The sequence below is a fragment of the Eurosta solidaginis genome, chromosome 4 (genome assembly GCF_040869045.1).
Source record: "Eurosta solidaginis isolate ZX-2024a chromosome 4, ASM4086904v1, whole genome shotgun sequence".
Taxonomy (NCBI): domain Eukaryota; kingdom Metazoa; phylum Arthropoda; class Insecta; order Diptera; family Tephritidae; genus Eurosta; species Eurosta solidaginis.
Window position 1 is genome coordinate 33,667,753 of NC_090322.1, and position 27,851 is coordinate 33,695,603.

At 34.1% G+C, this 27,851-nt stretch overlaps 1 protein-coding gene across 1 annotated transcript in view; it reads left to right on the plus strand.

The window, feature by feature from the left end:
* The window catches only part of LOC137249578 (uncharacterized), a 101,678-nt gene that overhangs the window by 1,273 nt on the left and 72,554 nt on the right, over window positions 1-27,851 (plus strand). The window contains exons 2-3 of the mRNA XM_067781208.1: window positions 23,515-23,554; window positions 27,108-27,362. Of these exons, the coding sequence (XP_067637309.1) occupies window positions 23,550-23,554; window positions 27,108-27,362 (260 nt within the window). The 5' untranslated portion in view covers window positions 23,515-23,549. The remainder of the gene's footprint in view (window positions 1-23,514; window positions 23,555-27,107; window positions 27,363-27,851) is intronic.

A 27,851-nucleotide genomic window follows, 5' to 3' on the forward strand; every position in this document is an offset into this window, starting at 1 on the left:
ATGACCGCATTCATATGGCAACTCAATATAAACATGCCGCCTTCATATAAAGTATACCTCTGAGAATGTACACAATTTGTATGCATGTAAGTGCATGAAAAGATGTGCTTACTGCTGTTTTGTTGGAGATAAAGTGCCAGAGATAATGGCAAACATGAGAAAATACGTGATTTTTATTACTGATACACAAAGTGTTTACAAAAACAGAGTACGTGGTTAGGTATTCAGGTATTCAGGTTTTAGTTGGAATTCGTTTCTCTTTTTTTTATTATTAATATTTATTATTGATTGGAAAATATGAAAAAAAAAATAAAATTAAAACTAAAATAAAATAAAACTAAATAACATTAAATCAAATAAAATAAATAAAATAAAAATATATAAGGTAGTAGTAGTGCAGGGGCCCCACCCTAAAGTTGGGCGAAGATTTTCGAGTGAGGTATCAAAAGACGCGTATTAATTTCGAGATATTTGCAGTTGAAGTTGGCGATTTTCATGTGGTTGTTGTTGTGTTTGTACCCACAAGAAACATTGTGCATCACCGTGGCGGTAGCCACGGTTATACCACACACCCGGACTTGGCATGGCGTAGCCCAGGGTTATTTTTTATAAGCGCGGCCGAAGGCCGCCAACGCAGAAAGGTGTTCTGCGCAAAAATACTATGGATCCCACCCCCGGTTTCGGCAGTACCCGCGGGTCTTATTTCGGTTTTTCGTTAATATCTTTTGAACGGGTAAAAAAAGTTAACTTCCGCTTTCGGATTCTTGATCTAGACGTGTATACGCGTCTTTTGATACCTCACTCAAAAAAAAGGCCCAATTTTAGGGTGGGCCCATAAACTGCACAATTACCAAATAAAAAATAAAAAATAAACAGAAAGAAAACGAAATAAAGTATTAACAAAATAAAAATTATTTAAAAGGTAAGTTGAAATACAATGAAATAAAACGTAATCAAATAGCATAAAATACAATAAAATATATAACATATAAAAAAATAAAAACAAAATAAATTTAAATAGAATAGAATCGAATCGAATAGAATAGAATAGAATCGAATCGAATAGAATAGAATATAATAGAATAGAATAGAATAGAATAGAATAGAATAGAATAGAATACAATACAATACAATACAGCACAATACAATACAATAAAATAAAATACAATACAATACAATACAATTCAATACAATACAATACAATGCAATACTATACAATACAATACAATACAATACAATACAATACAATACAATACAATACAATAGAATAGGATAGAATAGAATAGAATAGAATATAATATAATATAATATAATAGAATATAATAGAATAGAAAATAATAGAATAGAATAGAATTGAATAGAATAGAATAGAAAAGAAAAGAATAGAATAGAATAGAATAGAATAGAATAGAATAGAATAGAATAGAAAAGAATAGAATAGAATAGAATAGAATAGAATAGAATAGAATAGAATAGAAAGGAGTCGGCTGATCGATTTCCAAGCAACTGGTAGTTGCTGAAATAGTCTCCGGCGAGTCGCAGCTTACGAATCGGCGTACTGCTGGGTTTCGGTGGATAGATTTGGTGAAACGGCGATGTGCAGATCACGAATCAATTGCTTGATTTCCAAGCAACCACTGGTGGGTGAAATCCATATCCGATAAGTCGCAGCTGACAAATCGGTGGCGGGTTGGTGGACTCAACTTTGTCTGGGAGAAGAAGGATGTAGAAACTATGTCTCAGCATGCTCAATCTCCAGACACACCAAAAAATGGAAGGCGGCCACGAATACCTTCTAATCAAAGTGGTGAACCTGTGCCAGATAAGGCACATCCGTTCACCCAAAGTATTTGCGCTGCCGACTTCCTTTATCGTAAATCGCGTCTCCCACCCCTATCAAATGCCAATTGTTTGTACTTAAGTATAAGTCATTATAAACAGTTTGGTAAGTTTGCGCCCTTGCGGTTAGGCGACTGTAGTGCGAATAAAATACTTGCAAGTGATCATTTGCATTTTGTATCTGTGGGAACGTATGTAGCGGTAATTATATGAGTGTAGCGTGGTGATGCTACTGATGGCGTCAGTACAAGTATAACGGCAAAGAAAGTACCAGCGTAGAAACTCAACTGAAAGTCACCTTAGCCACTTTGCACTATAAAAGCAAAGTTGATGTGAAGTAATAAAGCCTCTTATCATCCCCTTATTTACACGCGTTCGCTGCTTCATACATACATATGTGATAACCCGGAACTCTACAGTATAAGAAACTTCTGGTAATATCCATATTTTCTTTAACGGCAGAAACGTTAAACTGGTGTAACTTGACCGAAAATTGAAACAGAAGCCGAACTGAAATTCCTATTCATTCAAGTGTTAGCTGTTTTACATATATCCGTATATGCATATCTTGTTATTTGAATTATTTAATTTAATGTATATTTTTCATCCCTTTTGCCCACACTTTGAACACATTCAGTCCATGTAAAGTTTTTATTGACCGGCTATTCAAGCTGGCGGCCACCGTGGTGTGATGGTAGCGTGCTCCGATCACACCGTATGCCCTGGGTTCAACTCCCGGGCAAAGCAACATCAAAATTTTAGAAATAAGATTTTTCAATTAGAAGAAAATTTTTCTAAGCGGGGTCGCCCCTCGGCAGTGTCTGGCAAGCGCTCCGATTGTATTTCTGCCATGAAAAGCTCTCAGTGAAAACTCATCTGCCTTGCAGATGCCGTTCGGAGTCGGCATAAAACATGTAGGTCCCGTCCGGCCAATTTGTAGGGAAAAATCAAGAGGAGCACGACGCAAATTGGAAGAGAAGCTCGGCCTTAGATCTCTTCGGAGGTTATCGCGCCTTACATTTATTTTTTTATTTTTATTCAAGCTACCCTTTTTTCCTCTTGTTTTAATTCACTTTGAAAGCACTTGTTTGCTTCATTCACACTTATCGTTTTGCCAGCTAAGCGCTCATACTCAGGTGCTCTTGTATTTATGTATATTGGACCACTTCACTTAATCGTATCTTGTCTATTGTGTATTTCCTTTGACCGGATAATCTACTATAAAGTATCGCTGAAGTTGAAGGTTCACTTCACTTCCCATCCTTTAACCTGTTTTGTTTACCTCCTATATCACCTTGTGCTCGTACGTATGTACATATATTTGAGCAAGTGAAATATGGCTCAAATTGTTGCTATACTATGGAATGTTGTTGTTGCCATTTGTACATACATAATTCAAGTGCTTTGACTTCGCCATCTGGCGCCGCGATATCGAGTACTTAAAGATTTAAGCAAAAAGTAATTGCTGATAAAATTGATGAACTTTCTAGGGCTCTTAAAACGTCTGGATTAATTGATTAATCGATTATACGATTTTCGACTTTTGTACGTTTGTTAATCGAATTGCACTACTATTGTTTGGATTATTCGAATAATCGCAACTCAACTTACTAAAATCGAATAATTGATTTTATCGAGTGTGTTTTTTTCGGGAAATTTAGCGCAAGAAAAAGGAGGTGCTTGCGCCATTTTAAGTTTTTCCGGCTCTACGTCCTCACTTATCGCCCACTTACGACAAATTCACAAGAAGGAAAAGAATCAATTTGGCGACATGTAAGGTTAAAATCCTGCACCTGCACAATTTAATGAAGTGCAGACAGTACAGCCCACCCCTGACTGCAAAAGAAATAATATAGACGATGTTTACGAATGCACATTAGAGCGAGAGGAAACTTTAACGCGGAGAGTCGCCACAATCATCACAAAAGTACCCCGATATGGCTCTGAAATAAACCGAAAGATCATTCCGAAAAGAAACGAAAATAGACCGCGAAGTCATCCACAAACTACTCTCGAGTGATCTCGAAATGTCGCTGGAAGTAACCTGAAACAGTCCCCTAGACCATCACGAAATGACCAAAAGTTTACTACAAAATTACCACGAAATAGTTTCCAAAGTCATCCCGAAATTAGGACGAAGTCTTGCCTAAATAACCACGGGACAATCCCGTAATAGTCCCCAAGTTATCCCAAAATAGCCCCAAAATTATCCTGAAATGACCCAAAACTACACAGAAGTGATCCCTAAATAACTACTGGAGAACACCAAAAAAGTCCCTAAGATCATCAGGAAATTAGCACAAACTAACCTCGAAGGAACCGCGAAATGGTCCCCAAATGATCTTTAAAGAGCTCCAAAATTATCCCAAAATAACGAAATAGTTTTAAATACCATCCTCATGTGAACTTCAACTGATCCCGAAACAGTCTCTACAACCATCTCGATATGACCACGAATAGTTCCGTAGACCGTCTCGAAATGACAACGAAATATTCCCTAAAAACTTTCGTGAGTGACCGAAATAACCATGGAAGGCAAGGCGCGATCCACTCTACCGCTCCGCTACAAATAGCATATCGTTCGTAGATTTTATTTTCTTATTTGCTGCGCTCTTAAATACGACGTAGCTCATAGCAGCGCCAGAGCATTACTACCACTTCTTATTCAAGTCCTCAACTCTATTCATATTCAGAGTCGGTGCAGTAGCAGAGCAAATTTGTCGTTGCTACTGCTGCTCTGGAGTGTCATATAGAAATATAGGTTTAAAATGAAAAATATTGATATTGAAATATTTGTATGCATAAAGTGAACCTAAGTATGAAAATTTCAACATTCAATTAATCGTTCCCCGGCGATTTTTCGAATAATCGACGATGTATGATAATTCGATTTAACTAATCGAATATTAGAGTATTCGAATAGTTCGAATATGCGATTAATCGAATATCACGAGCTCTAACTACTCATATTCTCAAAATTATTTTGGATTCATTCGTCAAGAGAAATTTTAATTCATAAAATTTTTCTAGTGAAAAAAAAAATATTTTTATTTGTTCATATCCGATTTTAATCAAGCTTCCTTCGCTTCCTAAGTCTATGACATTTTTTTTCATAAAATTTTATTACTATCTTTATATATCTCTATAATATGGTAAAATCCTGTTATTTGTATTGCTTAGTTTATTAAAATCAAATTTAAATAATCTTTTGTTTGAACACTTCAATATACTGCAAACTATAAATAAATTGGCAAACACCCTAGGCATTGTATTCATAATTTTCGAGAAATCTATTTGCCATTTACGAATTTCCGGTTGAAAAAGTTTGAAGCTGGAAAACTGCTGGAACACTTTTTGGGCCAGGTATTTGTGGGCGGGCGGCATAGCAACCAACCAAACAGGGATCCACAGGGATACTGAAATCAGGGTTGCTGAGTGTTTGCCAGTATTTAGATTAACTTAAAATAGCAGGAACCTAAACGTAGCGTGAGAGTGCGCTGTAAAAAATACGTCTACACACATAACGAGTTGATAAAAGAACAGAATAATTAAATACCTGTAACCGCCGAAATAGCGTGACAGGAGAAATCATAACGAAATAACTCAAAACTATAACACAAAAGCTGCAACACACAACAAAAAAAACTTGCAATCTTCAAGGTACACACAAAACGCAATAACTTTTCATTTCCACTTTCACTGGCTGACTGTGGTGCTACCCACTCCTACCTCCCTCTCGCTCATATCGAGCAACTATTAACCGGACGCAACGCCAAGCCGAAACTTATTTATTGCTTTACTATGGCAGTGTAACATTTATATTTATGGTCTTTCTCTTTTGGCTTTTGTGGCGGTTATGGTTTGTACTAATTTGGGTTCGCGCACATCCTTCCGTTCATCCTTCCTTTCATTTTAATTTAAGCATAATAATATATGCAATAAAAAAATTCATGTGAGAATATGTATTAATAGCTGAATTCGGATGCATAGATCGGCGAGTAATATTCGGAATGACGTCTAAACAGCCTTACCTGTCGTAATGAACGATGCCAATGCTGGAGACCGGGTAATTCAAGCCAACATGAGTACCGATTACAACTACCCGCCTCGTGAGCATACGGACCCCAAAGTAACGGAGTTCTCACACAGTATCTGTGGATCGCTACAATGAACGAGATACTACTAAAGCTAAATAAAAATGGAGAGAAGGTAGTCGCAAATGCGTGCGTGTCGTATTCGCTGCATAAGGCCTCTACCCCTGGACTTTAGGTGAAATGCTAGCGAAGACGCTTCAAAAACTTCATATTTTGGAAGCCGAAAGGGATGTAGGGCGTAAACCATAGGAAGACGAAGTAGATCCTGTTTACTAACAATAATGAAATATTACAGTTTCTAATGTGCTTTTTCATGAGTCACTGACCGGAATCGTATGCATTCCGGCAGTATAATCTTATGGGTCAGGCATCGAGCTGATTGGAATCCGGTGCATTCCAACAACACAGGTCATGTTACTTTTTATGCCTTGTGTTGGCGTATCCTCATTACACTACTCTTAACACTGCCGGATTCCCATGGCATGCTGATTGGAATATTGTTGCATTCCAACAGCAAGATTGGAATCCACTGTATTCCGAAATCATGCTGAGCAGAATCTGATGCATTCCGCCAGTATAAGATCTCGGTATAAGATCTTATTTCTGCTCATATTTCTCATTATTATTATATTCTGGAATTAAAGTGTAATGTTCATCAATATATCTTTGTTTGTAATATAACATTGTTGAAATCTCGATATATCTTAAATTTTATCTTTTGAGTTGTATATTTATATATCTTTTATATTATGCAGTCGACCATAGTTTGTCGTCGAATTTAAATAATAAATAAATAAATAAATAAATAAGACTTCCTAAGTTTGACTGACTTGAAACTCGAGGCAGTAGCTCACAGTCCTCAGAAGGCCCCGTTGCCAGAGTATCATATACCATCGCTAAATTTTGACCGTAAAGTAAAGTTTCTATCAAAAGGGGCTGGAGGGGGACGTGGTACACAGGACGCGATTTCACTTTACACCGAAGCGTTCAAAAGGGGAGAGCTTGTTTCTACTCTGAGCAACTTAAGGCATCGCTGTCAGTCCATTCTGTGTATAGAGAGGGCCTGCGTGCTTTTGTCGGAGGAATGGGTGGAAGGCGTAAGGTATGCACCTACCCTGATATTCAAGCAGTACTCGTGGCGCTTAACTTCCCCTTGACTATGCAAAAGGCCCTTCAACTTAACCACACTTTTGTGTTCGCAAGTATTCATAACCACACTTTAAATCTACCAACATTAAAATGTACTCAAAGTCGCTCATAACAACATTTATTGACGGCTCTTCAGAGCTAATACATTTTACAACAACATTTGTTACGTGGAAACCCATCAATAGCGCGCCTGTTATTGTTATATGGAAAATGTGTAATATTTAATAATAGATACACTTGTGTACATTTGTTTGTGTGAAATTTTCGTTGAAGAGGAAAACTCGTTATTGTCAAGAGATTATCTTGAAATGAACCATTCTTTATTATTTACATAAAATGTAACATGTAAACGAGTGCATGCCGTAAGTGCACTAATATACGTACAGTATATGATAAAAGTCAACCATCATCTGACATATACGTCTCTATATTTTATGGAAAAGTTATGTGCGGATGTAGAAGACCCTAATAAAGATTCACTGCTTAGGTTGGTAACTGTAGGGATTGGGCCATGTGTATGGCGAGTCGACGTTTCCCTCATGGCAGGGTATCGTAACATACAGGGCAACGATATGGTCGATGAGCTGGCATTACTATAACCAGCCCTCTATATGGGAGGAGCGCAAGAGGCCCTTGCACTCCTAGGACTAATCAAGAGAGACATCATCCTCGCTGCCTCAGCGAGGGTAACAATAGCTGGAAGCTGTTTTTGAATGAATGGATGCGAAATACACGGAGTGTCTGCTGCACTTGGTAATTGGGGTTCATGCGGAACGTATGGGATTGGAACACAATGCCACGTAACACAGCTGCCATCTTCGAGGGGGGCAGAAAACGGTGGCGCAGCTACTATGCAATCGTCCATCACATTGCCGTTGCATAAAGAAATTTCTTGAAAACCCCTTCTCGAGAGCAGCCCAGAACTCAAGGTGTTTGGACAAGAAATATTCTGAAGTATAAGAAGATAAAGGAACAAGATTCCCACCGGTAAACACAAGTCAGTTTTTCGTATAATGTTTTTAAATGCTTAATTCACGAGCTGCGGGATCAAAAAGGCGAACTGGAATCAAAAGGGTCTAGTCACACTGACCATAGACTTGTTTCAATAATCTCGACGACATTGAATAGTATGGAGTTATGATTGCTCAGCGAAGATGATCTTGGTGTGATTACATAAACTCTATGAATTCAATCGTGCTTATGAGATCTACTGAGTTCAGAACTGAAGCGGCTTGTAGCTATTCAGTAACTTAGAGGTTGATGTACTGCACTAGGCCTCATTATATCCTTAGAAGATTTTCCGCCTTTAAGTGCCGATACGGTGCCCAAGTGAGATTTGAAACCCGAATTCACTTAAGAAGTGTCTTAAGTAAAGGGCCAAGTTGTGAGCTCCTCGTAGCAATTGGTTGTTATAGCTTCAATGACAAAAAGAACGCGCACTAAATAAGTGCAAGCTCTAAGTTGAATATGAGCCCATAAACTTTTTAATTTATAAACACTCCCTTTTAGATAAAGTAGAGTGGTAGCAGAAGCCCCCTTGGACTACAAGGTGTTAGGTTACGATACCAAACAAAAAACGGTGACATTGTTTGTCGGAGAGCCGACAAGGTCCGACTAGACATCTCTTCCTTACATATGTAATTCTAAAAAGGTAGGTTCGAGACGATCAAAAACAAAACTAGGGGTACTAAGACCAGCTTCTATCGCACCAGTGAGCTCAGAGCTTCAATTGCTGCTTGGATATGTAAAAGCAACTGCTACTAATTCAACTACAGTTATTGTTAGTGTTACTGTTTTATTTGCGATAAAGACGAGCTCAATACCTCCAACTCCACCCTAATCAAATTTGATTTATCCTGCAATAAGATGGATCAATGCATGAACGCAGATATCGTTTAAAGTAATCTCCTTTGGTAGGGATAAAGACTAAGCTCGCCTATATGACGAGAACTAGGTGAAGCCCGATCCTAGGCTCCCTTATTGTAGACAGCACTACATTCAGTATCAAGGTGGATCCGTTTCCAATAGCTTCACTGATTCTGAAACAACAGTCCGTTGTACACCCTTCAGTAATCACACTAGTTCCGAACTAGCGCGTAACTATCGCCATAGTAGACGGTACTAGCTCTCAGAGCGCGTCACTCTAGCTCAACTTCGATCTGGATACTGTAACAGGTTAAACTCTTACCTATCTAGAATCAACCCCAACATACAAAATGTATGTCCTGCTTGTAATGTATCCCCACATGACACCAACCATCTCTTCAACTGTATTAAGGAATCAACGCCTCTAACACCCCTCTCACTATGGTTCACCCCTCTTGAAACAGCAAGTTTCCTTGGACTCCAGTTAGAGGACATTAATGACAATTTTTGATTGGTCGCACCTATTGGATGAGGCGAAGCACTGCTACAACAACAACAACACGGTTCTAGCTCTAAATCTGTCCTCTCGTAGTGTTTCAACTGACAGGCTTAACATTATGATGTCCTACGAAATGGCAACTGCCCCCTTTGTAAATTTATCTAGCGCGTTCTTAACTAGCACAGTCGTCGTTGTAGTAATAAATACATTCCTTGAAGGGTTTGAGGAGTGTTATTGATGTTGATGGTCTTTTGCTGGATATAGATCTGGTACGTTTCGGTAACAAAACACCATTAAGGTACTAGCGCGACCATCTTGGCAACGATTAATACTTCTACATTAAACCTTCCAAGACATCGCGCCAGAGCCTCGCCTGCTAAATATTTGTATGATATATTAATATTTTTAACAGGATTTCCCTCGCGTAGGTGAGGTTGACATTTGGGTTGCGGAAGCTTTGAAGCTATATTCTTGGAGATAGCCGCAAAGGATTTCAGCTTTTGTGATTATATGAGTAAAACTTTTTTCATGCGCCCAACATTGAGAGCCCCATAATTTATTTTTAAATCTAATCAAATTATAATTAAATAAATACAAGATGTGCTATACTTGTTGCATTTGCGGGGACTTGCGCTCAGCACCTTCGGTGTGTTAGACAATCATGCTGGCACTACATAACGGCTGCTGTCATCAGTTTAAGTAATGCAGTTTTATTTGGCTAGTAGTTGCTTGACCTTTTGATCACAATTTGAAGGCAGCTTGTCTGCAAATCAAGACTACGTTTAATGTGCTACCCACCCTAATGTATATTTCAGATTTTGCAAACATCTCAAGCGGCTTCTACTGAGACAAGGTCATTGTAGGTTGGAGAGAAAAACTTTTATGAAAGTAGACATGAAACGAGAAAATTGCGGTTAATTTTCATTAAAAAGTTTCATGGGAATAAAATGAGAGCATGGTTGCAACAATACTAACAAAACAGCAGCTATTTAAATGATACATAATAATAATTTTATGTTATTGAAAGGCAGGAAAATTTGAATAAATAAAAAAGTAAATTGGAAAACATCAAAGCAAAGCAAATAAACAGAATTGATTTTATTGTTATAGTCATCATTTATATATTGTTATAAATCATTATGTTTTGCATCTTTTTATTTTACTGCATATTTTTTTTTGTTTGAAAACTCAGAAAGTTTAACAAATATAATTATAGATTTGAAAAAAATGATTAAAATTGTCTATATATTGCGAAATAATTAGTAGTTGAAAATAAGCAAATAGTAAATCAATCCAGAAAACTTAAAATAATAATAAAAAAAAAATCAAAACAATATTATACACTCAAGTTTTAAAAAATAAAAAAATTTATCACATTACCCCATATCTTATCGAATAACTGGAAATAACCAAATAATCTAAAGTAATCACATAATTGAAAACATTAAAACAACTTAGATTAATCTCACATTTAAAAATAGGCGAATAAATTCACCATATCAGATTATTCCAAATAATCAGAGATTTAAAATCAATTTAACAACTAAAAGCAAAAAAATAATTAAAAATAGTACAACCACCAAAAATAATCAAATGAAAAGAAATAACTTAACAAAAAATTTAGGAAGTATACAAAATTCAAAAATGTGTGATTATTGTATGGTAAAAAAAAACCAAATAATTAATTAGTTGTTGTAACAGTTGAAAACAGTAAAATTATTGATGAAATAGATAAAAAAATAGTAAAGATTAATCATTTCGTATTAAATGATCAAATAATTTAAAGTGAACAAATAGTTTAAAATAAAACAATAATTGAAAGTTAGCAAATAATTATAAATAACTGTATAATTAAAAAAAGCAAAAAAGTTAAATATTAACAGATAATTGAATGTAGTGAAATCAATCTGATTATTTAAAATAAAGAATTGAGTGAAGGTAAAAAAATAGTTGAAATCAACATAGTTAAAAATTCAAATGGTTAAAAATAACAAGTTAAATCAAAATAATGCAATAAACCAAAATAATTAGTGGATTAAAAAAAATTGTTTATTTATTAATATTTTAAATTAGTCTGGATACCTAAAATAATCTAAAATCTTAAAATAATGACATAAAAATGTAATTAAAAAAAAAATTTATAAAATCAGATAATTATAAATACTCGAACAATTTAAAACAATCAGAAATTTAGAAAGAATCAAATAATTAAAGTGATCAAATATATGAAATTAGTCTGATTGCCTAAAATAAGCAAAGAGCTTAAAATAATCACATAAAAAAAATTTAATCAATAAACTTATAATACCCTAATAAGAGAGATTATAAAAGTAATTTAATATACTCAGAGTGGAGAAGAATAAGGTAATGAATAAAGGTTGTCACTAAAAATAATTTAAAATAATCACATTATGAAAGCTTTAAATTTATTGAAAATAAGCCGATATTTAAACTAATTAGGCGGTTAAAAATAAACAGATTATATACAAATTCTTAAGAACTAAATTGTTTTGATTAGAAATAACCAAACATTAAAAAAAAGTCATAAAATTGGAAATAATCAAATAATTAAAAATTATCAGCATATTCTATAAAAAGATAAATAAAAATAGTAGTTTTCAAATAATTCGGGATATGAAGATAAAAGAAAATTATCTAAACCAACCAAGTAATCGAAAATAAAATAATAATAATCTCGGTGAAACATTTGATAACATTGCGAAATTCCCTGATGATGATTAAATTGTAGGTTTTCGAAATGGTACCATCGCAATATGCCAGTAAATGTTTATTTATTTATTTTCAGTTTCTCTTAGAAAAACTATAATAATTGAATATTCAATTAATTTAAGCCGTTGTTAAGCTCATGAATTCTTAATAATAATAATAATAATTAAATAATGTCTATTAAATAAAAATTAATAAAAAACTAAAATAGTTTAATAATACAAGAAATTTCTATCAATATAATAATTATATGAATGATTCTGCTGTGAAAAAATTACTGAAAATAATCAAATTATCACGAATTAAAGAAAAACAAGTATTAACGAAGCCAATGTTTTCAATGATTAAGATAATCATTATTTTACATTATCAAATAGTTATATATATTAAACAAATTAATGGTCAGTCATTGAATAGGAGCAAGGCTTAATCATAAGGCCCTGGGTTTAAAACAAATATACTCAATTAATAATTATAATGACGTTTAATAATTGCTTAATGGGTCTGAATTAAAGTAATTTTCTTGATGGTATCTCAAATCATTTTTGTTTACTAATTCATTCAACTAAAACTCACATTTATTCGACTTTTCAACTTCACTTTTATGAGAGTCAATACTCCTAGATATACACACATTTTCGGCTTTTTTTATAATTTCTCAATCCATAAATGCCGGCAATAAAATAAATATAAAATATTTTCTCAACTCAAATAAATTAATTAAAGTTGTTTTCTTTTGCGCCTTTCCTACGTAACAAGCTACCGATTGCGAGTGCTGCATAACCGCAACAACTTGCATTTAAAGCAGGTCCTTGTGAACATTGAAAAAAATACAAGCGAAAGAAGGAAAGAGAGGCCAATATGTAGGTCAGGTAAAGTTTTTCAATTTAATTAATTTGACGTATAGATTGTAGCAAAGTTGTGTTTATGTGCGTGATTAAAAATAAGAAAGCAACAACAACAAATGATGGACATAAAATATAATAAGAGATAAACGAATTTATCAGGGTTGCGTTGGGTTATTTATTAACTGACTGGTGTGCGCTGAAAATATTGATAACTTCGATGCAATTTTTACGACGAAATTTGATTTAAAAAAGTGAGGAAATCTAATTTGGGTTTGGTCAAGGACTGAGGTATGCTCAGTCGATCCAGAGGCGGATGGAAGTCCCATTGCCCCCACCTAAATAAATATACAGTAATCTAATGTATTGTCACGGATATTAGCATAACTAAGTTATCACCTAATCAAATTTGATTTATCCTGCTATAAGATGGATCAGTGCATGAACGCAGATATCGTTTAAAGTAATCTCCTTTGGTAGGGATAAAGACTAAGCTCGCCTATATGACGAGAACTAGGTGAAGCCCGATCATAGGCTGCCTTATTGTAGACAGCACTACATTCAGTATCAAGGTGGGTCCGTTTCCAATAGCTTCACTGATTCTGAAACAACAGTCCGTTGTACACCCTTCAGTAATCACACTAGTTCCGAACTAGCGCGTAACTATCGCCATAGTAGACGGTACTAGCTCTCAGAGCGCGTCACTCTAGCTCAACTTCGATCTGGATACTGTAACAGGTTAAACTCTTACCTATCTAGAATCAACCCCAACATACAAAATGTATGTCCTGCTTGTAATGTATCCCCACATGACACCAACCATCTCTTCAACTGTATTAAGGAATCAACGCCTCTAACACCCCTCTCACTATGGTTCACCCCTCTTGAAACAGCAAGTTTCCTTGGACTCCAGTTAGAGGACATTAATGACAATTTTTGATTGGTCGCACCTATTGGATGAGGCGAAGCACTGCTACAACAACAACAGCAACACGGTTCTAGCTCTAAATCTGTCCTCTCGTAGTGTTTCAACTGACAGGCTTAACATTATGATGTCCTACGAAATGGCAACTGCCCCCTTTGTAAATTTATCTAGCGCGTTCTTAACTAGCACAGTCGTCGTTGTAGTAATAAATACATTCCTTGAAGGGTTTGAGGAGTGTTATTGATGTTGATGGTCTTTTGCTGGATATAGATCTGGTACGTTTCGGTAACAAAACACCATTAAGGTACTAGCGCGACCATCTTGGCAACGATTAATACTTCTACATTAAACCTTCCAAGACATCGCGCCAGAGCCTCGCCTGCTAAATATTTGTATGATATATTAATATTTTTAACAGGATTTCCCTCGCGTAGGTGAGGTTGACATTTGGGTTGCGGAAGCTTTGAAGCTATATTCTTGGAGATAGCCGCAAAGGATTTCAGCTTTTGTGATTATATGAGTAAAACTTTTTTCATGCGCCCAACATTGGGAGCCCCATAATTTATTTTTAAATCTAATCAAATTATAATTAAATAAATACAAGATGTGCTATACTTGTTGCATTTGCGGGGACTTGCGCTCAGCACCTTCGGTGTGTTAGACAATCATGCTGGCACTACATAACGGCTGCTGTCATCAGTTTAAGTAATGCAGTTTTATTTGGCTAGTAGTTGCTTGACCTTTTGATCACAATTTGAAGGCAGCTTGTCTGCAAATCAAGACTACGTTTAATGTGCTACCCACCCTAATGTATATTTCAGATTTTGCAAACATCTCAAGCGGCTTCTACTGAGACAAGGTCATTGTAGGTTGGAGATAAAAACTTTTATGAAAGTAGACATGAAACGAGAAAATTGCGGTTAATTTTCATTAAAAAGTTTTATGGGAATAAAATGAGAGCATGGTTGCAACAATACTAACAAAACAGCAGCTATTTAAATGATACATAATAATAATTTTATGTTATTGAAAGGCAGGAAAATTTGAATAAATAAAAAAGTAAATTGGAAAACATCAAAGCAAAGCAAATAAACAGAATTGATTTTATTGTTCTAGTCATCATTTATATATTGTTATAAATCATTATGTTTTGCATCTTTTTATTTTACTGCATATTTTTTTTGTTTGAAAACTCAGAAAGTTTAACAAATATAATTATAGATTTGAAAAAAATGATTAAAATTGTCTATATATTGCGAAATAATTAGTAGTTGAAAATAAGCAAATAGTAAATCAATCCAGAAAACTTAAAATAATAATAAAAAAAAAAATCAAAACAATATTATACACTCAAGTTTTAAAAAATAAAAAAATTTATCACATTACCCCATATCTTATCGAATAACTGGAAATAACCAAATAATCTAAAGTAATCACATAATTGAAAACATTAAAACAACTTAGATTAATCTCACATTTAAAAATAGGCGAATAAATTCACCATATCAGATTATTCCAAATAATCAGAGATTTAAAATCAATTTAACAACTAAAAGCAAAAAAATAATTAAAAATAGTACAACCACCAAAAATAATCAAATGAAAAGAAATAACTTAACAAAAAATTTAGGAAGTATACAAAATTCAAAAATGTGTGATTATTGTATGGTAAAAAAAAACCAAATAATTAATTAGTTGTTGTAACAGTTGAAAACAGTAAAATTATTGATGAAATAGATAAAAAAATAGTAAAGATTAATCATTTCGTATTAAATGATCAAATAATTTAAAGTGAACAAATAGTTTAAAATAAAACAATAATTGAAAGTTAGCAAATAATTATAAATAACTGTATAATTAAAAAAAGCAAAAAAGTTAAATATTAACAGATAATTGAATGTAATGAAATCAACCTGATTATTTAAAATAAAGAATTGAGTGAAGGTAAAAAAATAGTTGAAATCAACATAGTTAAAAATTCAAATGGTTAAAAATAACAAGTTAAAACAAAATAATGCAATAAACTAAAATAATTAGTGGATTAAAAAAAAATTGTTTATTTATTAATAGTTTAAATTAGCCTGGATACCTAAAATAATCTAAAATCTTAAAATAATGACATAAAAATATAATTAAAAAAAAAATTTATAAAATCAGATAATTATAAATACTCGAACAATTTAAAACAATCAGAAATTTAGAAAGAATCAAATAATTAAAGTGATCAAATATATGAAATTAGTCTGATTGCCTAAAAAAAGCAAAGAGCTTAAAATAATCACATAAAAAAAAATTTTATCAATAAACTTATAATACCCTAATAAGAGAGATTATAAAAGTAATTTAATATACTCAGAATGGAGAAGAATAAGGTAATGAATAAAGGTTGTCACTAAAAATAATTTAAAATAATCACATTATAAAAGCTTTAAATTTATTGAAAATAAGCCGATATTTAAACTAATTAGGCGGTTAAAAATAAACAGATTATATACAAATTCTTGAGAACTAAATTGTTTTGATTAGAAATAACCAAACATTAAAAAAAAGTCATAAAATTGGAAATAATCAAATAATTAAAAATTATCAGCATATTCTATAAAAAGATAAATAAAAATAGTAGTTTTCAAATAATTCGGGATATGAAGATAAAAGAAAATTATCTAAACCAACCAAGTAATCGAAAATAAAATAATAATAATCTCGGTGAAACATTTGATAACATTGCGAAATTGCCTGATGATGATTAAATTGTAGGTTTTCGAAATGGTACCATCGCAATATGCCAGTAAATGTTTCTTTATTTATTTTCAGTTTCTCTTAGAAAAAATATAATAATTGAATATTCAATTAATTTAAGCCGTTGTTAAGCTCATGAATTCTTAATAATAATAATAATAATTAAATAATGTCTATTAAATAAAAATTAATAAAAAACCAAAATAGTTTAATAATACCAGAAATTTCTATCAATATAATAATTATATGAATGATTCTGCTGTGAAAAAATTACTGAAAATAATCAAATTATCACGAATTAAAGAAAAACAAGAATTAACGAAGCCAATTTTTTCAATGATTAAGATAATCATTATTTTACATTATCAAATAGTTATATATATTAAACAAATTAATGGTCAGTCATTGAATAGGAGCAAGGCTTAATCATAAGGCCCTGGGTTTAAAACAAATATACTCAATTAATAATTATAATGACGTTTAATTATTGCTTAATGGGTCTGAATTAAAGTAATTTTCTTGATGGTATCTCAAATCATTTTTGTTTACTAATTCATTCAACTAAAACTCACATTTATGCGACTTTTCAACTTCACTTTTATGAGAGTCAATACTCCTAGATATACACACATTTTCGGCTTTTTTTTTAATTTCTCAATCCATAAATGCCGGCACTAAAATAAATATAAAATATTTTCTCAACTCAAATAAATTAATTAAAGTTGTGTTCTTTTGCGCCTTTCCTACATAACAAGCTACCGATTGCGAGTGCTGCATAACCGCAACAACTTGAATTTAAAGCAGGTCCTTGTGAACATTGAAAAAAATACAAGCGAAAGAAGGAAAGAGAGGCAAATATGTAGGTCAGGTAAAGTTTTTCAATTTAATTAATTTGACGTATAGATTGTAGCAAAGTTGTGTTTATGTGCGTGATTAAAAATAAGAAAGCAACAACAACAAATGATGGACATAAAATATAATAAGAGATAAACGAATTTATCAGGGTTGTGTTGGGTTATTTATTAACTGATTGGTGTGCGCTGAAAATATTGAAACTTCGATGCAATTTTTACGACGAAATTTGATATAAAAAAGTGAGGAAATCTAATTTGGGTTTGCTCAAGGACTGAGGTATGCTCAGTCGATCCAGAGGCGGATGGAAGTCCCATTGCCCCCACCTAAATAAATATACAGTAATCTAATGTATTGTCACGGATATTAGCATCACTAAGTTATCCCATCACTAAGGCGATGCTAAGGCCACGATAATCAGTATTTACGTCAATAATCAAATCATGTATACACATATATAAGGCAGCCGAAATAAGTCACACACAGATGCATTTACTTATACGCCTATGTATGCGAGAGAGACTGTAAACTACAAACATTCACATCAATAATTCAATCATTATGTATCTACATAAACGAATAAATAATTGCGTCTACACATATGTACGTATACGAGCAGCGGAGCGGCAATGCACAAACACATGCATATATCTTATCTGAGTTGTCACAAGAGAGAGCAATAATTTGTGCACGTAGTTGTGGCTGGCGATTTTGTAGCCGAAACAAACTAGTAAGTTCTGGAAATCGAAGAACCTAGAAGTATGCAGCGTAAACTATAAAAGCGGGGCAGGCGAGTAAAAAGTAATTCAGTTTGATTTGAGTTGTCAAGTAGTTACGACTAAGACGATATCTAGCGAGCAATAGCAGTATTATTTTGAAAGTCAGTTTCATTCAAGCTATCAGTTTGGTTATTAAGCTATTCGTTGCACAGTTTGAGTGTTATTGTGAAGTATTTTAATAACGGCCATTTTTCCATTATCCAATATTGGAGTTATTTATTCAAGAGTTGAGCGATACGAACCTAGCAAAAGGGCAAATAAGAGGATTTGCAGCAAATTCGTTACAATTGGTGTCAGAAGAGGAATTGTTGAATAAATTCCGGAGGACAACAAGGACATGGCAAAGTTCAGTGAATTAAAGATCCAGCAACTGAAGAAGGAGTTGGAGAGCCGTGGATTGAATACAAGCGGCGTTAACTCGAACTTCAGGCACGGCTACGAGAGGCAATGGAAGCCGAAGGAATTGATGTGGAAGAGTATGTCTTTCACCTTGATGGCGAGGAGACAACAAAAATTGAAGAGAAAAACGAAACATCGCAGACGGTTACCAGCACAGACTTGAATCACAGATGGAATCCCAAGATACACGAATAACATCGAAGATTGAAGCACAGGAAACACAAATTTCTTCACAACTGGAAGAACAGAAGACGTATATGGTATCCCAACTGGAATCGCAGGAAACCCATATAACATCACAATTGGAAGAACAGAAGACATACTTGGCATCTCAACTGGAAGCGGAAGAGGCACGTATATCTGAAATGTCGGCACAAATTTCGGAACAGGTATCATCGCAGCTCTTTGTGAAACTGGAAGAGCAGGATGCAAAAATTTTACAACTCGAGGACAAAATTGATGCCGAAATAAAAGCGTTAAAAGGTCGTATGGAGCAATTACAACTAAACCGCCCAGCTGTTTCAGCAAGCAATCCAAAGGTAAAAACACCATCATTTAACGGTTCTGTTCCTTTCCAGGTCTTCAAGCTACAGTTTGAGAAGACCGCAGCAGTGAACAACTGGAATGCGGAAGATAAAGTTGCTGCATTGTTCGTAGCTTTAAAAGGACCAGCTGCGGAAATCTTACAGACCATCCCAGAGTACGAGCGGAACAACTACGAAACATTGATGAGCGCTTTAGAGAGACGTTATGGAAGCGAGCATAGAAAACAGATATTCCAAATTGAGTTGCAAAACCGCTACCAAAAAGCAAATGAGACATTGCAGGAGTTTGCTTCGGATGTTGAAAGGTTGGCACATTTGGCAAATGCGGACGCACCCGTGGAGTACACCGGGAGGGTAAAAATCCAGAGTTTTATAAATGGCATACGGGACGTAGAAACGAAGCGAGCGACATATGCAAACCCAAAACCCACATTCGCGGAAACGGTTTCCTATACACTGACTCAAGAAACAGCGTCGCTATTGAGTAAGCCAGTTTTCAAAGCACGCCGTGTGGAAGTAGAAAGGCCAGAGTGGGTAGACACAATTTTGGAAGCACTGAAGGGATCTCAAAAGAAGAATGCCGGAGTTATTAAATGTTTCAAGTGCGGCAACCCAGGTCACATTGCACGTCATTGCGATCTTGGTCCTAATAGTTTCAACAATGTGGGTGGCCGTAAACGCAAAGCTGGCGGAAATGAGCAAGAGCGTGTCGGATGTAAAGAACGAAAACTTGCCCCTGCTATTGAATGTCCTGTGATATCTGTGTCGCAGATTGGAAGGAAATCAAGCAGTCTTACCATCAGAGGGAATGTGGATGGTAAAGAGCGTGTACTGACTGTAGATACGGGCGCATCTAATTCCTTAATCCGATCTGACTTGGTCAACAGGAGAGTAAAACCGTTACCTGGAGCAAAGTTGCGTACGGTCACTGGCGAGTATAACCAAGTTCAGGGAGAAGTGATATGTGAAGTATTGATTGGGAAGGTCATGGTTCTACACAAATTTGTTGTGGCGGAGATTTTTGATGAAGTTATATTGGGAATGGATTTCTTGGTTGACCATGACATCAAGATCGATATGCAGAGAAGGGTGATGCGTTATGAGAACCAAGATGTGCCACTTAGCTTTAGTTTGGAAAAAGGGTTCACCAGTAATCGGGTACTGGTGGAGAAGGCTCGACGAAGGCCACGAAATTCAAAGGTAAAGGTTGATGGAACAAATGGGCCAAACAAATCAAAACCGAAGGTACCTGTGAGAGAAACACTGGCATTGAAAAGCCCTAACGGACGTACTGAAACGAAGAAAGAATGTAAGGGTGGTTTCAAGCCAAGGCACACTACTGTTGTGAAGCGTCGGAACGATACTGATTATGCAAAGGAAATCCGTCCAGCGCAAGCTCTGCGAAGTAGTTCTTCATTGGCCAAGCAACAGAGTGCGAGGGAACGATCCAGGATAATGAGTAGTAAGATGAAACACAGGTCCGACAAGGAAAATAATTCGAAAGGTTTCTTGGCGGGAGATTTGGTACTGTTATACAACCCTCACCGGCGGAAAGGTGTTCCATCCAAATTTCGGTGCAGTTGGGAAGGCTCGTACAAGGTTGTGAAGAAGATCAGTGATGCCATCTACCGCATACAAACCACTGGGAAACCACGGATTAGAAGAGTGGTAAATTTGGAGATGCTAGCGGCAGTTAGATCGGGAGATTTGTCTGACCGGGACGATCAGACTTAGGTGGAGGGCAGTGTCACGGATATTAGCATCACTAAGTTATCCCATCACTAAGGCGATGCTAAGGCCACGATAAGCAGTATTTACGTCAATAATCAAATCATGTATACACATATATAAGGCAGCCGAAATAAGTCACACACAGATGCATTTACTTATACGCCTATGTATGCGAGAGAGACTGTAAACTACAAACATTCACATCAATAATTCAATCATTATGTATCTACATAAACGAATAAAAAATTGCGTCTACACATATGTACGTATACGAGCAGCGGAGCGGCAATGCACAAACACATGCATATATCTTATCTGAGTTGTCACAAGAGAGAGCAATAATTTGTGCACGTAGTTGTGGCTGGCGATTTTGTAGCCGAAACAAACTAGTAAGTTCTGGAAATCGAAGAGCCTAGAAGTATGCAGCGTAAACTATAAAAGCGGGGCAGGCGAGTAAGAAGTAATTCAGTTTGATTTGAGTTGTCAAGCAGTTACGACTAAGACGATATCTAGCGAGCAATAGCAGTATTATTTTGAAAGTCAGTTTCATTCAAGCTATCAGTTTGGTTATTAAGCTATTCGTTGCACAGTTTGAGTGTTATTGTGAAGTATTTTAATAAAGGCCATTTTTCCATTATCCAATATTGGAGTTATTTATTCAAGAGTTTAGCGATACGAACCTAGCAAAAGGGCAAATAAGAGGATTTGCAGCAAATTCGTTACAGTATTGATTTCCAACACACACGCACAACGCGGCTCTGAAACCAGAATCCCTACCAACTTAAGTCCAGTAAAGAGAGGGAGAGAGTGGTAGAGCTGCTTCTCGTAGGTAACACCGAGGTAGTTGCTAATCGAGGACGGTGAGGGTTCTCCACAGAGAGAAACAGAGTATGGAGAGTGATGACGGAGTAATGTTAAGGACGGTGACGATCGGAGAGGATATTAACGACGTTGCTGCTAACCGGAGAGTGATAACCGAGTACTATTAGTAACGGTGACACTCGAAGAGTGATGACGGAGTAATATTGATAGCGGGGACGCTATGGGAAGATATGAAGACGTTGGTCCTCACGAGATCGTGATAATAATGGTTACGCTCGGAGAGAGATGAGAGAGTAATTCTGCAGAGAATTATTAGTGGGGATGATGCTAGGAAAGTATATTTAACACGTTGGTCCTTACCAGAGAGTGATGAAGGCGGTAACAGTTGAGACTCCAATGATAACGAAGGTAATGGTTCAGACTCCTTTCCAGATGTCCAAGGATATAGGAAATTGGTGTTGGTTATACATACGGGGAAGTATCTTTAGTAATATATGAACCACTGGCTATTTATATAAGATTAACTACTTACTACGGCGGTCGCCGTGGTGTGTCGGTAGCGTGCTACGGCTGTCACGCCGAAGATCCTTGGTTCAATTCCAGGGCAAAGCAACATCAAAACTTAAGAACGACTTTTTTTTTTAATTAGAATAAATTTTTTATAAGCGGGGTCGCCCGCCTGCAGTGATTTGGCATACACTCCGAGTGTAATCCTGCCATGAAAAGCTTATCAGTGAAAACTCATCTCCGGAGTCGGCGTAAACATGTAGGTGCAATCCCGCCAATTTTTACGAACAATTGATAGAATCACAATGGCGATTGGAAGAAAAGCTTGGCCTAAAATCTCTTCGCAGGCTATTGCGCGTTTTATTTTTTTAACTACATGTAGATCGATGGTACTGCATCAGTAATATGAGAACCGGTCTTATGCCAATGGCGACTTGGTGACAGCCACTTATACCTGTGTGGAACACTCGCGTTTTCATCAGCCAACGCTGGTAAATAACCACGTTCCATTTTGAAAGATATTGTTTCAGACATTTCACACATGCATTGAGACATTTTCTCCTCCCACCCGATAGGAACGTGCATCCTCGTTACCTTTCTTCTGAGTAATAGGAAAGGCAAATCCCTTCATGCTCAGAAGAAATGTGGAAAACAGTGAAGAAGACCTGTCGGACGAAGCAGCCGTGGTAAACAACCTCCACTCTGACCCAAAGGAAATCCTTTAACAGCCATCAAAGTAGCTGGGAGCCAATTCAGTCACCTAAGAAGTTATTTGCCTTGTTGTACTGTGCCGCCTATAAATTAGTTGAGAATTGCTGTCTATTTCGTGACAGCGAATGAGTGCTTGTGAATGTTCGTCAGAATGCAGCGCTTGCACGGTGGTTGTTGCATGGATATGTGCTATGTATGCGTGTCGGCATGTATGTATGCACTGTAATTAATAGTTCATGCGTGCATATGTTGTTATCGAAATGTCTGTGGCGCTATGGATAGATATATGCTTATTGTGGCGTAGTATTTGATACTTCAAAATTTTCTGGTTATTTCGTGCATATTTAGAATATTTTACTTTGTAAAATTTCACCAAATATTATTTAATCGAATTACAAATCACATGCAGCGTTATTATTTTAATTTGTTTGAAAATCCATATGATAATTATATTCCTAAAAAGAATCTCATTTTCCTCTATTTGCAGAAACTCAACAAAAACTGATGTAAATTGAAATAAATGAGGTGAGTGACAAAAAAAACAATGCTACAAATATGTTTTTAGTTATTTATTAAGAGCAAATTTAAAAAATAAAACAGTTAAAATTTGTGGAAAAATATGCAATTTTCATATGAATAAAACATAAAAATGCAATAATAATTTCTAAATAGATCAATGAAATACCAGGAAATGCAATTTAACCACAAATGCAGTAAATATTTTTTTTGGTTGACGACATGTATTTGTCTATTTTATAAAAAAAAAACTATATATTATTAAATTAAAACGCTTAAATAACCAATTAGTTACATACTATGTGTAAATTATTGCAGAATAAATTAAAATAACGTTAACTCCATAATGAAATTTAAAACAAAAGTGAACAAAAAATTTTACTAAAAATATATATTTGAGTATGAGTATAAATAAGTTGACGAAAACTACCAACACCGTGACATTTTTAGCTTAGATTTTCAAAGCTCTTTCTGTGCTTGTAAATTTAATCGACTGTTATCGATTGTTTTGGTTGATATTGCTATATTTCTCTGAATTTAAAGCCACGTTTATTATGATTTCCAGTTTTAGTTTCAATAAAACTATCGATTTTTTTCGATTTATATAGATTTTTGTGTTATCTAACTTTGAGAGAATTTTATATTTTACCATCGATTTTTATCGATAATTCTTTCGATTATTCTTAGCTACCACTCTATTTAACTATAATTGGTTTCTATCTGTGCCTGCGAAATCATCTTCTCGGTTTTCCACTAATTACGCACATTTTAATAGATTTATATAGATTATCGATTACTGATCTTTTCAATGAACTTTATCGATTATTTTATTTTTGCTTTAGATTTAGTTGTTAATTTTTGAACTTCAAGTGAAATTTTGCGTGCTCGAGACGAATCATTATTAAATTATTATAATTCCTTGTTATGAAAAAAAGCGAAATAGTAACTTCTACCTATTTTTATAGATTTGATTCTGTAAATCTTTTTTACGAGATTCTTTAAAACTTTTTCAAGTACGCATACTGATTTCTTTCGATTTTTAAAACATTTCCTAAATTATTTTGTTCATACCATTGATTTTAATCGATTATTTTTAATGCCGATTGTTATCAGTTTTAATAAATTTTGATAATTATAGAAAGTCACAGACTAGAGCTACATACTTAATGAAATACTTGATAAAAGTTCAAAAAAAATTGTAGCCAAATAGTTATTTATAGTTCTTTAATCACAGCTAATCTACTGACTAAAGATACATAAATAAATATAGTAACTTAAATATTTGGAGCTACTTAATAATTAATAATTAAATAATGAAGTGATAACTTTAATTGCTTAATCACGAATAATCGAGCTAAAATTAATTAATTAAGTCACATATTAGAGCTACTGTGACATATACTTCATATTAATTCAGTAAATTTGTACCCAAATAGTTATCAAACTAAATATTTGGAGCTACTTAATCATTAATATTAAATCAAATAAGTTAAAAATAATTGGTAATGAAGTGATTATATAAACTGATTATTCACGAATAACCAATTAACAAAAAAAAACGTATAGTTGCAGTTAATCACATGATTGGAGCTACTTAATCAATAATAATTGAAATAATCAAAAATAATTGGTAGTAAAGTGATTGTTTTTATGATTAATCACGAGTAATCAAGTTATTAAAATTAAAAAAAATTATTGTTAGTCATACATTAGAGCTATTCAATCAATTGATTGATATTAATTCAGATAATTTGTAGCCAAATAGTTATTTTGAGTTCTTTTATAGAAAATAATGTAACAAATAAGAACAAGCAAATAAATAGAGTCAGTCAAATATTTGGAGCTATTTAATAATTGATAATTGAAATAAATTAAAAATAATTGGTAGTAAAGTGTTTATTTTAATGACTAATTATGAATGCTCAAGTAACTAAAATTAAAAAAAAAAAAAAAATAATTATATAAGTCAGAGTCTAGAGCTACTTATTTAATCAAATACTTGATATTAATTCAAAAAATTTGTAGCCAAATATTTATTCTAAGTTCTTTAATCACAGCTAATCTATCCACGGAAAATACACAAATAAATATAGTAAGTTAAATATTTGGAGCTACTTGATCATTAATGATTAAATAATCAAGTGATTATTTTAATTGACTAATCACGAATAATTAATCAAAATTAAACAAATAATTATAGCAAGTCACAGAGTAGAGCTACTTTAACAAATACTTGAGATTACTAAATATCTGGAGCCACTTTATCATTAATAATTGAAATAAAATTATTCATCAATAATCAATTAACCAAAAATAAACGTATAGTTATAGTAAGTCGCATGATTGGAGCTGCTTAGTCAACAATAATTGTATTGATCAAAAATAATTGGGAGTAAAGTGATTATTTTAATGATTAAACAGTAATAATTAAGGAATTAAAACTAAACAAATAATTAAATAATTACAGTTAGTCATGCATTGGGAGTAAAGTGATTATTTTAATGATTAATCAGCAATAATTAAGTAATCAAAACTAGACAAATAATTATAGTTAGTCATACATTAGAGCCACTTAATCAAGTGCTTGGTACTAGTTCAGAAAAGTTTTAGGGAAATATTTATTTTAAGTTCTTTAATCACAACTAATCTAACGACTGAAGATACACAAATAAATATATTTACAAATATTAAATTTAAATATAATAAATAAAATATTTACAGTTACTTAACCAAACAATTGAATTCAATTCAGAAAATTTGTAGTCAAGGGCTTACTTTAATTGTTAAATCAAGAATAATCAAGTAACTAAAAATTAACAAATAATTATAATCATTCATAAAATTAGAAGTTCTTAATCAAATATCTAATTGAAATGAGTGGGGCATAAGAGTTGGAGTGGAAATGGGAGTGGGGATTGGAGTGAGAGGGAGTGCAATTGCTACTAGGAGTGAGAGTGGGAGTGCTAGAGGGAATGGAGGTGAGGGATGGAGTGGAAGTGGGAGTGGGAGAGAAAAAATGGAATAAGGGATGGGCAAGAATAAGAAGTAAAATTGAGGATAAAGTAGACGAGAAGAATATAGGGAAAGAAGAGAGGAGGCGAGGCTCATTTTTTATATGTAGGAAAGCCAAGTGTAGGGTACTACGAAGTCTGCTAGGTACATTAGTAAAGAATAAAAATTACTGATAAAATGTGGTACAGGCGCACAAGCGATATTTAGATCGTTACTCATACGCCCCAGTACGCATTTCACTTGCAGAGCATGTAAAGAAGATATAAAATCTTTCAATTCTTAATACGCCCTATTGATAAGTCAAATTAAATCTCCTGCCTTAGCGAGTAAAGGCAAAATTAACGAATAAACGTGAATAATTGAGATGATTGTAGATGAACAGCAACCACAACTCAACTAATTGTATGAAAATAATTTTAATTCAAATCTGAATTAACTGCGTATTAAGGCACTATAGAAAGTACGAGTATTACTCGTCGAGTAAATAAGATTAAATTAAGAAAAAGTGAATAAAAAAAATTTTTAATTAAAAAGAAGACGATTTGCAAAGTTTTGTTTTAGTGTACTTAATTGATAGAATGACTGAGAATAAGGATAAGCACACAACGGGTGCTGGTGGTGACAATAGTGGTGCTGAGATCGCTAGTAGTAATAACAACAATGCACAAGGTCAAAATGCAATTGTTGCCGTTGGCAGCGGCACCAGCGGCAAAACGAAGGATAAGAAAAATGACAACGAAACAGCTGTGGGTGCCATGGCGGATACGCAACACGAACGCGAGAAGGATAAAGAGCCGCAAGACAGGTGGGTTAATAAGTGAGGAGTGTGAATGAATGTTAAGATAATATACATATAAACAAATTAAAAATTGTATGCAATATAAGTACATATAGCACTGCGATGAAAACAAAAGAAACATGCCTGAATGTGAATGAGAAATATATTTTGATGTTAATGTTTTGACTTGCGAAAAATGTTTATATGCAAATATTAAGAATATGTGCAAGAATATATGAAAAATACTGTAAAGTTAGTTCGAGATGTGTACCACTGTGGGTATGCAAGCACGCGGACTGCTTGCATGTGCTTTTGAAAATATAATTTTAATAAATTTTTTTTTTTTTTGAATATTTATTATTTATTAAATTTTTCTTGCGCATGCAAAGTTTGGAAAGCAGATAAAGAAAGAGGCAAAAAGTATGCTTTTAGATAAACAAAATTGCATATTTGTACATACATATGTATATAAATTCACAGTTCCTGGGTGGCTGTGCTAAGCTCGGCGTCACTTGT